General features: G+C 37.4%; 1 protein-coding gene across 1 annotated transcript in view; it reads right to left on the minus strand.

The window, feature by feature from the left end:
- The window catches only part of FBXL13 (F-box and leucine rich repeat protein 13), a 79,245-nt gene that overhangs the window by 50,016 nt on the left and 13,805 nt on the right, over positions 1–15,424 (minus strand). The window contains exons 6-9 of the mRNA XM_088533252.1: positions 14,836–14,945; positions 13,372–13,479; positions 8,788–8,883; positions 6,656–6,791 (exon numbers count right to left, since the gene is read on the minus strand). Coding sequence (XP_088389378.1) covers positions 6,656–6,791; positions 8,788–8,883; positions 13,372–13,479; positions 14,836–14,945 — 450 coding nt within the window. The remainder of the gene's footprint in view (positions 1–6,655; positions 6,792–8,787; positions 8,884–13,371; positions 13,480–14,835; positions 14,946–15,424) is intronic.

Consider the following 15,424-nt stretch of genomic DNA (forward strand, 5'->3'; position numbering starts at 1 on the left):
ATGTACCACCCGTTCCTTTTATCTCCTCATTTCTTGAATCATTCCCAGATGAGATTTCTAAGACTTTTGTACCAGCTTCCTGATCATTTATTGTATACAAAAAAGCAAACTGAAGAATTGCCCTAAATACAGTTCTAGAATAAGAGGAATGGCTATTGTTATACTGATTAGGATACAAGCCCAGAATTGGGTTCTACTGGCTTATTTACTGCTGTTCATGGTTAGTATTGAGCAAATATTTCAGCTATCAGAAAATAGGAATACTCAAGACATATTAGGTTCAAAAAAAACCAAAGCACAGTAACAGTGTTGAAGTCTTTCTAAGAAGCATTTTAGGCTCTCTCATGTCAGTTTGACCTAGGTTATGTGAGCAGATTTCGAGGGCAGGTGGAACCCCCTGAAGACTGCAGTGCCCTGCACACCACATGCTGCTGCCCATCCGAACGGGCCGTAAGGATCCTTCTGAGCACTCAGGAAACACATGGGATTCCCAAATTCCCTCCATCCAGGACTCATCTGTAAAGTACTGATATCCCCGTGACTCACTCGCATCTTACAAGGATAGATTCATTCAAGATTGTGATGCATTCTAAAACTATTGCAATTGTGCATACAAACTCCCTAGCTAACCAGACAACACCTCTAAAGTCCTTATGTAACATAGCGAGTACGTGTTCCTTTACAGAAAAGCTGTTTTTACTGAATTACTGGACTTCACGTTTAGATCATACTTGTGGTTTCTCAATCTCTGTGCCAGTTAGCACTAAGCTAACAGAACTAGTGGCATTATCTTAGTTATTAAAAGGTCGTCCTTAGAAGATGGTATACAGCTGAGATTCCCATTTGACCAGTAATATCTACAAGATGGGGCATTTTCTAGAAACCTTTAGAATTGCCAAAAGAAAAAAAAAACCTCTTATAGATAGTAGCCAGTATTAAGTGAGCTCCTCCTCCTCCAGGCTCTGGGAGATTTTTTCAGTACAGGATGAGAGTACTGGGAATGACTAAAAAGGACAGATAATGGAACGGCAACAGAGCAGCTGTTACTGGCAACAAGCTAATGGAGAAAAGCTGAGCTGGAAAATATGAGCTTATAAACCATGTTAGGTTGATTTCCACAGACAAAGAGTCACTGTTCAGGGGAAAAAAAAAAAAGAATAAAGAAAAAAAAAGGAAAGAAAAAAACCACAAAAGACTAGATAAAGGTCAGCCAAAGTCAGGGTACAAAAGGGAGTCAGTCTCTGGACAGCACAGCAGGGAAGCTGGGTGAGAGGGCTTGGCCTCTGTGGTCAGCGGCTGGAAAAGCAGCAGAGAGAGATGGAGCATCGCTGCGGCCCCACTGCTGTAGATTCCCAAGGAGGTCATTGCATGCTTCTCTTTGGACCACGGGTGAAACTCAGGGTACCAGGGACAGATTAAACACAACTGTTCAGGAGAAGTGAGATTTAAGGATGAATATGTAAGTAAAGTCAAAGTGAAGTTTATTGCAAGTAAAGTCTTACCAACATGGAGACTCTGAGGGTTTCTGTCTCAACAACTGTCCTACAGACAGAGGTCTCGGCATGGACCTGTGCCATCAGAGCGGTCTCAGAAGCACCACAAGGATAATAAAGTGATTTACACAATATCACTAAACGAAACTGAAGTACTTCAGATGGATCTGTCTAGATCTCAGAGAATCAACAAGAGAAAAGACTTGCAGCCAAAAGAAGGATGGACTGAAAAGTTTGAATGTCAGAATATCCCTGCCTTTTTTTATTCGATGTCTGCTAGACCTTTGAAGAATAACAGATTTATACTTTTAACAAGAATCTGCTGTAATCCTCATGGTCTAAAGTTGCTGCATTTTTCAGCTTTTCAATGGAACTTCAGAACTTCTATGAAATAGATAAAAGATCATTCAAGTGGTGTTTTAAAAATACATATAAATATGTGTATATATGTGTAAATACACATATAGCCTTCCCGAAAAAGAGATAAACTAGTGGGAATCTGCATTTTCTATATACCCAGGATTTTCAGACACTCAAACTGAGAAAGTGGTAGAACAGACAACAACTGCAATTACAAAACTGTTGAACAAGAACACAAGAATGGATACATTAGATTGGGATAAGGGCTTAATTAGGTGAGTTCTCCTGATGGTGACTTGTAGCAAATGTTTTGAGAAAAGACTGTATGAAGAGGAAAACCATAAGGACTCAGAACAAAACAGAGCCGAAGCAGTCTGCCCAAGGAAAGAGATAAAATTATATTTGGAAAAATTACACAAAGGAGAAAGTGATTAACGGCCAAAAAAAAAAAAAAAAAAGTATAACATTATAGGGTTACTTGCTGTTTCTCTGAGCTTCTCTGCAATTTTCTGTACAGTAAAGCATGAAACACCCCCCACAAAATACCAGAGCCACAAACCACAACTTCATCTGGACATTTCTTAGCCTATGCTATTTCACCACAAGGGCCCTAGGAGCATTTCTATATCTAAAAGAAAATCATAAGCTTCCTTTTCCTTCTTAGGCTTTTTAAGTCCTATCTTTCAGTAATTTCTCTGTTAACTCCCCTTCCTTCTCTGTCCTTACCCAAGAAGTAATTGCACCTGCATTGCCTTCTTGGGGCACAGAGTATGTCTTAAGGGATAAACTGCAACACTCCAAAGAAGCAGTTGCCCTGTCTACAATGAACATATTAAACACACACACACAAAAGATTAGTTTACTTCATGTTTGGACATGATGGGATGCAAAAAAAAAAAAAAATACTAGGTCTGTCAATACTGTGACTACTAACACGAACGAAACAGAAGTCTTCAAATGCCTCTGAGGAAATCTTAGCTGCTGCATGAGGAGTATGAATGGCAACTTGTAAATGCAACTCCCAGGCACACACGGAGGTCAAATGATTCTCCAAGATCACTGAGTGGGTGGGGTAAAACCACAAACAGCTGAGCTGTAACTCATGCATCTTATAAAGTCATTTTTTTGGCACAACAATGCATTTACTTGCCAACAAGAGTTTGAGCTTGGAATGCACAACATTTAGTTGAAGAAATTAAACAACGACTACTGTATCATACAATTACCACATAAGAAAGTTGCATGACATAAAGAAAAATAAAAAACTGCAGCCAATTAATTTGCAAATGAAAAATATTAACTTGATTAACCAGACAAACAGACCTAAAAACAGCTAACATCGCTGATCTACCATTAACAATAAAGAGTTTGCCAAAATCTGTGCAATCTTGGATTGGTCTGGAAGATGAGGTCAGAACTGCAGTTTGGGGAAGTTAGAATGGAAAGGTCCACAACATCTGGAGCCTAGAACTGAACAGACAATTCAACGCAGATTGTTAGCTGAAGAAATGCCAAAGGAAGAGAATTCCAATATGATTTTCAAGCTTTTAAAGATGTTACAGAAAATAGTTTTGCAGCAATTATGAACCATCTACAACAATGGCACAAGCAGGCTGTATGATCAATAACAATGAGCTTTTAAAGAAGACATATGGTATTAATCTAAATAGCAACTGAACACTGATATTCATGTGTTCAATTCTTGAAAGGAATTGCTGTAAAACATCAAAGTTAGAAGAATCAGTTTTACATATCAAAGTTTTCTAAACATTTGTGGACAATTGCATGATTCACAGCCATTAGTTTAAAATCAGTAGCAGTAGTTAGATGAAAATGAATATAATCTTTGATTTTGAGCCTACTGAAAGCTTTTTTTCAAGAAAAAAAAAAAAAAGGAAAAAAGAATGCACAGAGTTTGCAGTAACACAGATTGAATTTAGTGTCCTGAACGTATAAAATACATGGAAATGGATAGCAACCAACAACCTTTGCTGATACAGCTAAGATAAATTATTTCAACTACATATGAATCAGTCTAAAGTACCTGATAAAAAAGACAGTCCTTACATAAAGTTTAATAACAGAGCAACTGTTCTTACTAACTGTTAGCTTAATGAATGCTGGTTTCAGGCCTTCCAGCTTCAAACATGATCTTGCTTCTCTCAGACCATTATAGCTGCCACGAGGCCTGCCTCCTGCCTGCACACCCGCAGTCTGCGCTGCTTCCTTGCTGTCAGAAACTGTGTATCACGCAGCTTAACCACAGGTAGGGCAGCAGCAATTCTAACCCTTCTCCTGGCTTGCAGCAGAAAGGTGTATACAAACTAGAAACACTGGTTCCTCAAGAGCAGAAGATCATTAGAAACATCTCATCCAAGGCCTCCATGCTTAATATTGTAGCAGTGTATAATAAAGACAAACAGCACAACAAATGTAATGCAGCGTGTTTAGATTTCATACCAACACACACTAGCCTGTTTTATTAACAACAGCACTATGTCCTACAACAGTAACAAAAGCCTGGTTATTCTTCTAAGGAAAACTTATTTTAAAGGGAAGATTTCTCAGACTTTTTTTGGTAGACTGACTTTGGTAGATTAAAGAATTAAGTGAAGTAAGTAACAATGTTACAAACATTCCCAGAAAAAACAGAAATTATGTACAAAATTATAAATATATTATTACGGAATGTAAACAAAAGCTCTGGAAAGAGGAAACACAGAAAAGCAAATATTAGAGTGAATGTGATTTTGGTTCATGTCACACAGTAAACATTATTATAGTTTTAATTTTGTAATCAAATACATAAGGAAAGCAAAATTGTGAAAGCACTTAACATTTCTAAGTACAGCCCCCATAAGGAGATGACGTGACTGTGTATGAATCATTTTGGCTTGCTTGCTTTATTATCTGCCAGAGTCCATTATAACATTAAATTAAATTCTTTTACTAAATAACTTGCAGGCTGATATTGCTGAGAATGCTATTTTATCCTGTGATTTAAAAGCCAAGACCATGATTAAATATACTTTTTATTCTTGGCCAATTGTGCTTTTCCCTCACCACTCTGGAGAGAAAATTGTTCTCACCCATAATTACACAATCATTTTCTAGACCAAAGAAAAACACACTGAAATTTTTATATGCTGCATCAACAATTTCGGTTATCAGTATATTATCAGATTAAATAATAAATGCATTAATATCTCAAAACATGAAAATACAGTTTTTATTTGGAAAATAAAAACTTGTAAAATCATTTGCATTCAGATAAAGTATAGATGAGAAAAGTCAGTGGGTTACATTTTCCTTTAGGGAAACATTAAAGTAAAGCTGTGCCTGAAATCAAAAACATTTTGCCCAGGTAGAGCAGAAAAAAACACTCCTGCAAAAATATTATAGAGGTATTTTAGCTCTTTGATAACGTGGCTGAACACAGTTAGGATGCAGGTAACTCCCGACGAATCAAGGGCACTTTAACAGCTAGTGCTGGGCCTTTAACCCCGATCACACAGGTTTTTCACTGTTCCTGCCCAGTTCTGTGCTAAGTGGGGCTATTCAACCACTTTGGAAAAGTATCAGCTGAGCTGACACTATTGCAAAATGCTGTCACGGAGAGAATTAGCTCCTGACCACATGTACTTCCACAAAAAATGTCAGGAAGGACTATGATGCTTTTTCCACACCCAGAGAGACTTGGCCTTGGCAGGAGCATCAAACACTATTTATATTTTGTGCTAAAATTTGAACATTGCATTTGGACCACTCTGGGATTTTCAGTTATTTTTACCTTTGAAAATTGCTTTTAAAGATCCAGAGCAGGCAAAACTTTACTAGACTCTAAGTTCTCAAAAGCACAGTACATATGGGATGTTACAGAGCCAGTTCCTCAAAAGGCTTGCAGAAGATATTATATCTAAGGGAATTGTCCAATTTCCCTATGCAGAATTTCCGTGGTGCTCTGCACCAAGGGCTCCTGTACAATGGTCCAGAATACTCTGCTAGTAGAGGAGGAATTGGAAAAAAAAATGCTCCAAAGTCTTTAAAATTAGCAACTTTCAGGTATTTTCTTTCAAAGACAGTAATAATGCATGAGACAAATTTACATTTTACAAACTTATTAAGCTAGTCCCTACTCTGCAGATATTTAGATCCAAATTAATTGTTCTCCAACACTCCTTCATCAGCAAAAAGTATTACTCAAGTACTACTCAAACAGGCACCAGGCATGTTCCTTATTTGTTTTTGATGACTGCCAGGCAAGCATTTTCCCTTCTTTCTATGTGGTCCTAACCATTTATAATTGGATTTTATGGATCTTTATGAATCTGTTTTTCTTTCTCTCTACCTTTTTTTCCTCTGGGGAAAGTAATTTTTGGGAGGAATCAAGATTTCCCAGAAACTGTACGACCCTAGGATGTCACACAATATCGAAGCATTTTAGATCTGAGTTTCAGAATAATTATCTCACTTGGATTTTGGCATTCCAATACATTTAAGCATATGTTCAAATTCCAGTCTCATTTGTCATAATATAGTCACAGATTTTCATATATAATATAAGCTATTTTATGGGATTCCAGCAATGTTCAGGCATATGGATAGCGCTGGGCCTACAGATTGCGTTGAAAGACAGGCATCTGAAGTAATTTAACAGATCTCATATTCATATTGCTTAATATTGCATTTCCTTAGGATTATTAGGATGTAAAATGGAGGAATAGCTAAGGATACACTGAAGACAATTTATAGATATAATTAAAAATAAATAAATAAATAAATAAATAAATAAAAATACTTACTGATACTTTTAAAGCTAGGCCAATGAAGAGAATGGCAACCTCGAAGATTCAGTCGTAATACATAAGGACGCCACCTCTGCAAAATATTTACTACTATTTTGTCCTGAACTTTATGCTTTACTGATGAAAAATTGATCTAAAAAATAAACAATTAATATATGATTCAGGTATTAATAAGCAGTACAAATAAAATACATAACATAATGAAAATCACTGCTAAAAACGAAGCACTGAATCACAGAATCTGGAAAACACAGAAACATCTTTTTTCTTAAATATATAAAAATGCTAACAAAGTTGAATAATAATGCTTATATGCAGAGGAAGCTTTTGTCTAGAGGCTTTACACTCAGTGCAGTTGAGGCTAATTTTCACTGCCCATGATCATAACTAGTCAGAAATATCTTCTGCAAAAAAAAGACAGATTTGAATTTTTATTTTACTTTCTTCTTTTAAGATGTATAAAACCCTAAAGATATGAAAGATTTTTTTTTAGTTATCATTCTACTGATATATCAAAATATCAAGAACATGACATCTATTATCTTAGCTTCCCTAGAAGATTTTTAACAATTTAAGCTACAGATTGGGGATATCTGATCTGTACATAAAAACACATTTTTTGTAATGTCTATCAAAAGTTCAAGGTTAAGATTTTTTTTTTTTTTAATCTAGAGAGTGGTTTTTCTGGCTGACTACTAAGTGTTTCAAAAAGAGCACAAAAGCCAAAATATAAATAAATGAATTTATCCTGGAAACCAGAGCCTGGTGTCCCACTCATAAGACAGAACGGTGTAGCAGAGCTAAGCTTAGAGCTTTTCTCAGCCTCGGAGGGCACAAGTCTCGTTCACTTTCTGGACCCCAAATGGATCTGCTCAAGTGAAAAAGAGGTGCCACCCGCCAGGGGTCCAGGTGCACCCACAGGACCTGCAACCTCTTCTTCTGGGGATTTAGCTTCCTCAGTGGAAGACCAGCTCCAGTACAGTGGAGCAATGTAATCCTGAATAAGACCTGTGTGAAAACAGCTCAGTTGTGAGAAAAAGCTGACAGAAACCTCATTAGGGGCTTCCTCCCTTGGCTCAGAAGTGCTCTCAGGCCCTTGCCCTTGGTCCTTGCCTCAGCTGCGCTGCCTGGGCCTGCCCATGGGCCTAGCTGCTTGTGACTCTCTTCTTTGCACTGCTGACAAATGGCTTTATGTAAGGGCTCTGATGCAAAGACAAAAGTAACGTTGCTCGAGGTATCACTGTTAGAGACAGCACCTCAGCACCCAAGGAATGGATTGCTTTGAGGCAGTCCTCATCAGCAGTGCTGAAGGCAAGAGCAAGAAGTAACGTGATGGCACTTTTAAGTTCAAGGCAAACACTGGCCATGTCAGGTGTGGCCCTTCAAGCAGGCCACGATGGCACAGACATAGAATGTGTACCAGACAGGCAACAGAGAAATGTGTGTCCCAGGGACGCTTGTGCTTTTAGGGCACAAGAAACAACATAGTAACCTGAACACTGACAGGGACCTAAAGATGAGCAACAATTCGAGGACTTCAGCAGTATGAGAGTGAGCTGGTCTGCACCACTTGCTCTGATGAGCACAGGACTCTCTCTCTAGAGTAAACAGAAATATGCTCAGAATATCTGCAACTGAGTTTACCATCTCCCTCCATAGTAGTCTTACAGTGCCTTTTTAGACTACAAGGACACTTGTCTGAAACTAGCCTGAGAATTTAGACATTTCTATGCTAAATGTAGTGGGCCAGAGCCAAGCCCTAGTGACTAAGGCTAGGACTGGGGAAAAGATTCTATTTTCAGTCATGCTGATTTTATAACAATGTATCACAGACAACTTTATTTGAATTGCTCCTACTTTTATTAATACGAATGAGTAGAACAGGTCAAATTCTTGGACAAATAATTTGTCCTAGACCATTACAATGCTTGATGTAACCTTCTTCCTTGTTTCACTCTTTTAATGAACAAAATTGAAATAAAACATTGAAATAGATTATTTTGGATGCAGTCCTGCGCCACGTGCTTTAGGTGTCCCTGCGTATGCAGGGGGGTTGGACTAGATGATCTCTAGAGGTCCCTTCCAACCCTAAGCATTCTATGATTCTATGATTCTATGATTTTACTTACATCACTCCATATTGAACTGTTCTGAGTTAGCACCTTCCAGGCTTGACTTACTTGAGCACATCTTGCCAGATCAACTAAATTTACATAACGAAAAATCTGCTTTGAAAAAAATAGAAATACATTATATTAAAAACTGTTCAATAAGAATCATTACTGCAGTAAACAATACAGATTCAACTACCCTAAAAAATAACTATTTTCAAATTAAGTCTTACTTTCTTAGGACTTTAATTCACATCTTCTATATCAGAATATTATTAACATCCTTAACAGAGAAAATTAGAAAATGGTTTTGCTTAAAAGTGTGTGAATTCAAACTGTGATGGAAAACAAAGGGATGTTTTTATCAGCAGTTCATTTAATCTGTATTAACATCTGTTTTGATACTTGCTCAAACACCTCTCCTAAACCTATTTGAGACAATATAATTTGGAACAAACCTCTGTAGATTAAGAATAGAACTTTGAAATTCAAATCTGAGTCACCTGTTAAGACAGTTTTAGTAGTTTGTACCTCAGAGTTCTTTTTAATGTAACTAGTGTACTTGGTAAATGCATATATTGAAGACTGTATTGCAATATTATGGCAGAAAAAATATTAAAACTATCCCGATAGTTCATCTCTTGCAGTCAAATATTCTAAAACATAGATGTCACTAAACACCATTCTGAAAAAGGAAATGATTGTGGCAGCATAGCATTCCAAAATGATGCTGTCATGATAAACAATCTCAGATAGAACAACCTGAGACCATTAAGATAAGAAACTAAAAGAATGTTTGTGAAGCTTCTTCAAAAGCTCCTCTCCTGCCATTTTTATGACCAAGTATGACACAGTATTTCTGCTAGTAGAATGCAAACATCTTCCATTTTTCAGCTTAGAAGCTCACTAAAAAAGGGAAAATACAATAAAAGTATTTAATGCCTTGGCTACATCAGCATGTATTAAATTACAACCATCTGAAAATGTAAGATAGATTTAAGTCTCGAAGACTGAAAGAATAGTCTCGAAGACTGTAAGATAGATTTAAGTCTCGAAGACTGAAAGAATATGCAGAATTTTATGTAAGACAGCAGGATTATTCACAAAAATTTCCATATCCCTAAGCATTAGGAGAACTGTAGTACTATACCATATGCTGAAATATAAAATCAAATATCTCATATAGAACTCAGTGGTTAAAAGGTTAAGTTGTACGAATGAAAAAAGAAAACACCTGAAAGAAACAGATAATGAAATCCCACCTTTTTTTCCTAAATAACTATTATATAGGCAAAACTTTATGCTTATAACGTACCTACTTTCCTAACTGCACAATACATCAATGGCTGACATCAATATGTCTGTTTAAACTTTATGTGGTAATTGGTCACTACAAAAATAAACAACTTTCTAATGAAATCCCCTAACATGCCACTGAACAGAGAAGCTTTTAGCATTCATGTGCATTCAGTTTAGCACTTACTAAGACATGTACCTCAATAATAAGATGTCAGAGTGAAAATGTATCAAAGACTCAGTGTTTCACAGAGCAGTATTTCCATAATAGCTATTTAACATTTCATACAATAGTACATAATGTTTTTCATTATATCAGTATGTGGCATATAATTTGGCATATTATCCAGAAAAATGAATGAATACCATGTCCAGAGTTTACTCAAACAATACAGAAATAAGACAAATCTTTAGTCAAATGCAGTCTTAAGTGTTGTGTGCAGAAGCAATATGCAAAACTTTGCAAAAGTAAGGAAGTAATATCAAATTTTGTTCCACCTCTAGTAATCAGCATGGCTAAAAAAAGTGAAAAAGTTAAAAAAGAGTTACTGTCATTGCAAGTGTGGAATGTGTGGATTACCAAAGTACAGGTTATTTTGGTGATGCTGAAATTTATAATAAATGAGTCAAGAAAAGACAGTATCAAAAAGGGATGATTTAATAAAATCTGCTGCTGATGATCATTGGGAACAGGGTTTGTGGATCACTACAGCCACACTCACTTTGTCTACTGAGGGGCGTCTGGCAGACGCCCAGGGGAGCACGGCACACCTGCCAACGCATTAACTTCGGAAACTTGACTCATGACAGAAGTGTCATTGTGTTCAGGCTAGAAAGTTTCCAAACATACCCAGGTACTTGGATGGTTTTAAATGCCTAACTGCATCCTGAACAACTCCAGGATACAAGAGGAGGTTCTTTCAGAGCTGGACAACTGATGATGGTTGGTGATTACTACAGTCAGACTCTGAGGTGACTCAATAGATTCTGCCCTAGCCTTGCCTAAAGTGTCTAAATCCTCCATAACGGCTACATTGCCACCATCTGGTTATTGAGCAAACGCTGGCACTTAGAAACATAATATATGTTGTACAAGAGACTTTCAATAATGCCCCAAGGAAGATCTTGTTTGCACAAGCTGATGCAACAAAACGAAATTCTAAAAATCCATTAAAAGCTCCAAGAATTGATAGGAAAATAAGCCTCACATCATACCACTGAAATTGCCAAATGGCTGTTTTTAATTATGTCTCCTCAAAAGATGTGGCTGCAGAACATACAAATCTCAATTCCTCGCCAAGCAAATGAAGAAAGTAATTGTGGGGTACTATGCACAGAGAACCTGGCAGAACACCACAGAGATATGAATGTTAACTTTTGCCAATTATATAACGTATAAAACTTATCTGAAGGAGAATGGTGGAATCCTGTGTAATTCCCTAATCCAATACATTATTAATTCAATGCTCGGAAAATGTATTTTACACACAGTTCTGTTAGGGTCCTGTTACATATCATCTGTTCGAAATAATCATAAAAGTGGATTTTCCTGGCTGTACATTTCTATTATGGAATCCTGGGATCTTTATTAAGGCTATATTAATTTTAAAGACAATTTAGATGGTTCAAAATGCAGTTAGGCATTTATGAGGATTTTAGAAAGCACATAAACGTGTAGTTCCTTTACAATAACAAATGCCTTCTATAAAAGCCTCATCCTTTCAAAGACTTGCATCCCATGATGATTATAGTCGCTTTAACACGGAAGAAACATCACGGGTGATTCTTTCACACTGAGCGGGCTCGCATGTTCAGTTGTGACACACTGGGAAAGTTCAAAAAACACTCATAGAATGATACTGTCTTATTAAGGATGAGAACATCAGGAGGTGGCAGCATAGATCTTACTTCGTTCATTCTGCTGCTCACACAGTAACTGAGTCTCTCCCGCTGTTTTATTGACGGTCACACTTCTATAGGGGGAACAGCTCTTGCAGCGCACAGTTTGTAAGGAAGAGAGGTTCATACTGGAGATTGTTCCTTAGCCAGCAACACCTTAGCAATTAGAGGTAGGAGTACTACTATTAGCAAGTTCAGCCCATGGCTGAGCCACTTAAGAGTAGAAATTCTTGGTGTACTGAATTAGCCTGTATTAAGAAAATAGCATAGACTAGTTGCAAGGATGCGGCTAGCCAAAATAAACCCGTCTCGCATTCAGGAAGACCACATGCATCACCAGTGGAATCCATGCGGATGACATTCAGAATTAAAATCGGTTTGACAAAATCGGTAAACTATGGCCAGGATTTAGCAGAAGCTTATGGATCAAAGATTCCTGTGACTTCAGTGACATTATGCACATGCTTAAAATTAAATATATGCATTCAGTTTTAGGCTTCATAGGATAAAACTGAAATTTGAGTGTGCTATGGCTTATAATATTTAAAAGAAAATGCACCATGTTTTGCTGAAATGTTTTCATATTTTTGTGATCTTAAATTAGTGGGGATACATTTCCACCGCAACATTTTAGCAGTATTTCCAGTGTATCCTTCAGTGGCAATTATTTTCAGTAATGGACATTAGTTAAAACTGGGCTTTACAACTGAAGACTCCATGACCATTAGTTAATAATCATGTCCTTTTTCTGAATGTTACTACAAATTAAGCCGTACTGATTACACAGCTATTTATCAACGTCCACGTGAAGAGACCTATTTGGTCAGAGTTTCTTACTTCTGTGTAGAAGGGACCTTCTTTTTTACAAGTTAGCAAATCAACAAGCTTGCACTCTCTAAAGCTGTAGTAGATTTCTTATTCCTTGTCTTGCTTTCTGGGTTAGCAGCTTTTACTGTCTTCCTGAGCACCATGATCTCTGTACAGTCTTCTCAACCATTGTGAAAATAAACTGCTCTCTCTCCTGGCATTTGGTTTATAATCTTCTGTCTGCTGCCCCTTTGCTTCTCTCAGGAGTTTCAAGCTCTACCTATCCTCCAGGTTCCCTAATTTCAAAATAGAAATTAGATTTCTCCCTATCTGATTCTCCCTGTTTCTCTTGCGGTCTTAGCTCAGAGAAACTTCTCAAAGTCAGGATGGGGCATGCAAAATATGACGACATGATCAGCTGCCGCTGAAGAAAGAGCATTCCTATACTTCAAAGAATCCATCCTTCCCAAAGTACAGCAACCAGAAAAACATAAATATTCCTTTTCTCTGCATAGACACAGTTTTTGATGTAAAGCATAATATTTACTCTGTATTAAATATGCATAAGAAATTATTTATTTTTTTAGAATGCCAACAAACCTGCAGTAAAGCTTCTTCTGGTAAATGGGATGTTTTACATTTAACAGGCTGGTAAGAAAGACTTTCACTTGAAACAAAACCACCTTCCTGATCTTTCTTTATCAAACTCTGAAATAAAAGTGGCACAAGAGAAACATACGTTTACCTTAATTGCAAGTTCAAACACATAAATGTATTTACATGTTTTAGAAATTATCAAAAAAGTTAGATTTGCTAAAATTAACAATATATTTTCAAGCTCCCATACAGTTACACATCTGTGAATATTTGTAACTGCTATTACCAAGGACAAGCGGTTTAGGGTCCATCTCATAATTTTGAATGGTAGCAATACAATATAGAAGCTAAAAAAAAAAAAAAAGGGAAGGAAGAAAGCATTGGGGCGGGAGGGACAGAAAGAATAGAGAAAATGGAGATAATGAGCTTTGCATTATAAATTGCCATTTTAAAAAAATCATTCACCCATTACTAGCAATATGAGTCCTACTGGCCCGTTAAATTTACTTACTATCATCATCATTATTGGCCTAATAATGCACTTTAAAGCCAGTTTGATTGACATCTCAGACGTCCTGCAGTATCCAAGTCTCCCACAGAAGACTGGCAGTTATGACACAGGACTTGCAGATAATTCCTGCACTTGAATATTGGCTTAAGAACTGATGGAGGCCTGTCTGGTCTGGTTTCACCTTACACTGAAGCCTAACAAATTACAGCAAGTGCCTGTGTTTAGGTAATTTAATTTTACCTAAAATGCCTATAAAAGTGCATATTTGAAGAGATTCAGCTGTATTTTTGCTATATGCATCCTAATCTAATTACAGAGGTCAAACTTCCCTTGACTAGGGAAGAAGTCCCTTTGTGTGACTGCCCTTTCTGGGGAGGCTTCTCTGGGACAAGAGACACTGTGCTGCAGCCTGGTGGCATCCTTCTCCTGGAGAAACCTGCCCAGAAATGACAGGAGCCTTAATTCCCCCTGAGAGGCCAGACAGGACTGCTGGGAGGTGGGTGGTTGGTGTCCAGAAGGGCACGTGCAGCTCTGTGCACTGAGACCTCGCAGATACCCCCCTTTTGGCTACCTCCTCCTCTTCAGCAGGGGATGGAGCTACTGAGCCTTCCCTCGCTCTGGAGGGGTCTCTGCCTTGCAGATCCTGCTAGCTGAGCTCCAGAGGCATCACCACTATCAGCCACCACAAATGGGAGCCCCATGACCCAAGATAGATAAATTGCTGATAATATTTAACAACCTTTTTTGTTCCTTAAGATATGACCAATCTTAACCCATAAATACACATCCAGATCCCATAGTGAATGGTCTAATTCCATAACACTGCAAGTACTAAAGAGTAGTAGTGCAGTCAAATGCTTCATTTAATATTGACAGCTGTTTTTCCATAACAGTTGGAATTTACAGAGATAATCTTTAATCTGAGTTTACTATGTTAGAAGTGTTATATTGCATACCTCAAAATAGGCTTTTGTTTTCAAAGAACTGCAGGCCTCTGCACGCCAGGCTTTCAAGACAGCGTTTAAAGTTATTTTATTAAAGATCTGTTGTAGTCTCCTTGTTGCCACTGAAAAACATATTTCATGATAATTAATGAAAGGACCATAATTAAGAACAAGTGTATCATTTAAATGCCTCAGATAAATGATTGGTAACCAGTGATAAATGATTGGTAACAGTGCTATTGCAAGGGGATTGCAAAAGTGATCAGATTTTATTCAAGAAAAAAGACAAATACTTTTTTTTGAACTGTAAATCATTCCAGGACCCTGTTTAACAGTGCAATTGTATTAGTACTAGTGAAGACTGAGGAACAGAGCCAGAAATGACTGAACAGAGTTGCTTCACATGCCAGCTTTGTCATGGAAGGAAATACATTGTGCAATTGTGCCCACCAGCTGCCTCCAGATGATTCCAGATGCTTCTGTGGATTTATGATTAACGGTTGTTGCCTTTGCTGAAAGAAGTGTGCAGAAGACCATGAAAAAGGAATAAAAAATAAACTGAAAACTGCTTAGGGGAAGTTTGATAACAGTTTGGGGCTCT

The sequence above is a fragment of the Tinamus guttatus genome, unplaced genomic scaffold (assembly GCF_059628265.1).
Source record: "Tinamus guttatus ecotype Peru unplaced genomic scaffold, ASM5962826v1 Tinamus_guttatus_pri_ptg000489l, whole genome shotgun sequence".
Classification (NCBI taxonomy): Eukaryota; Metazoa; Chordata; class Aves; order Tinamiformes; family Tinamidae; genus Tinamus; species Tinamus guttatus.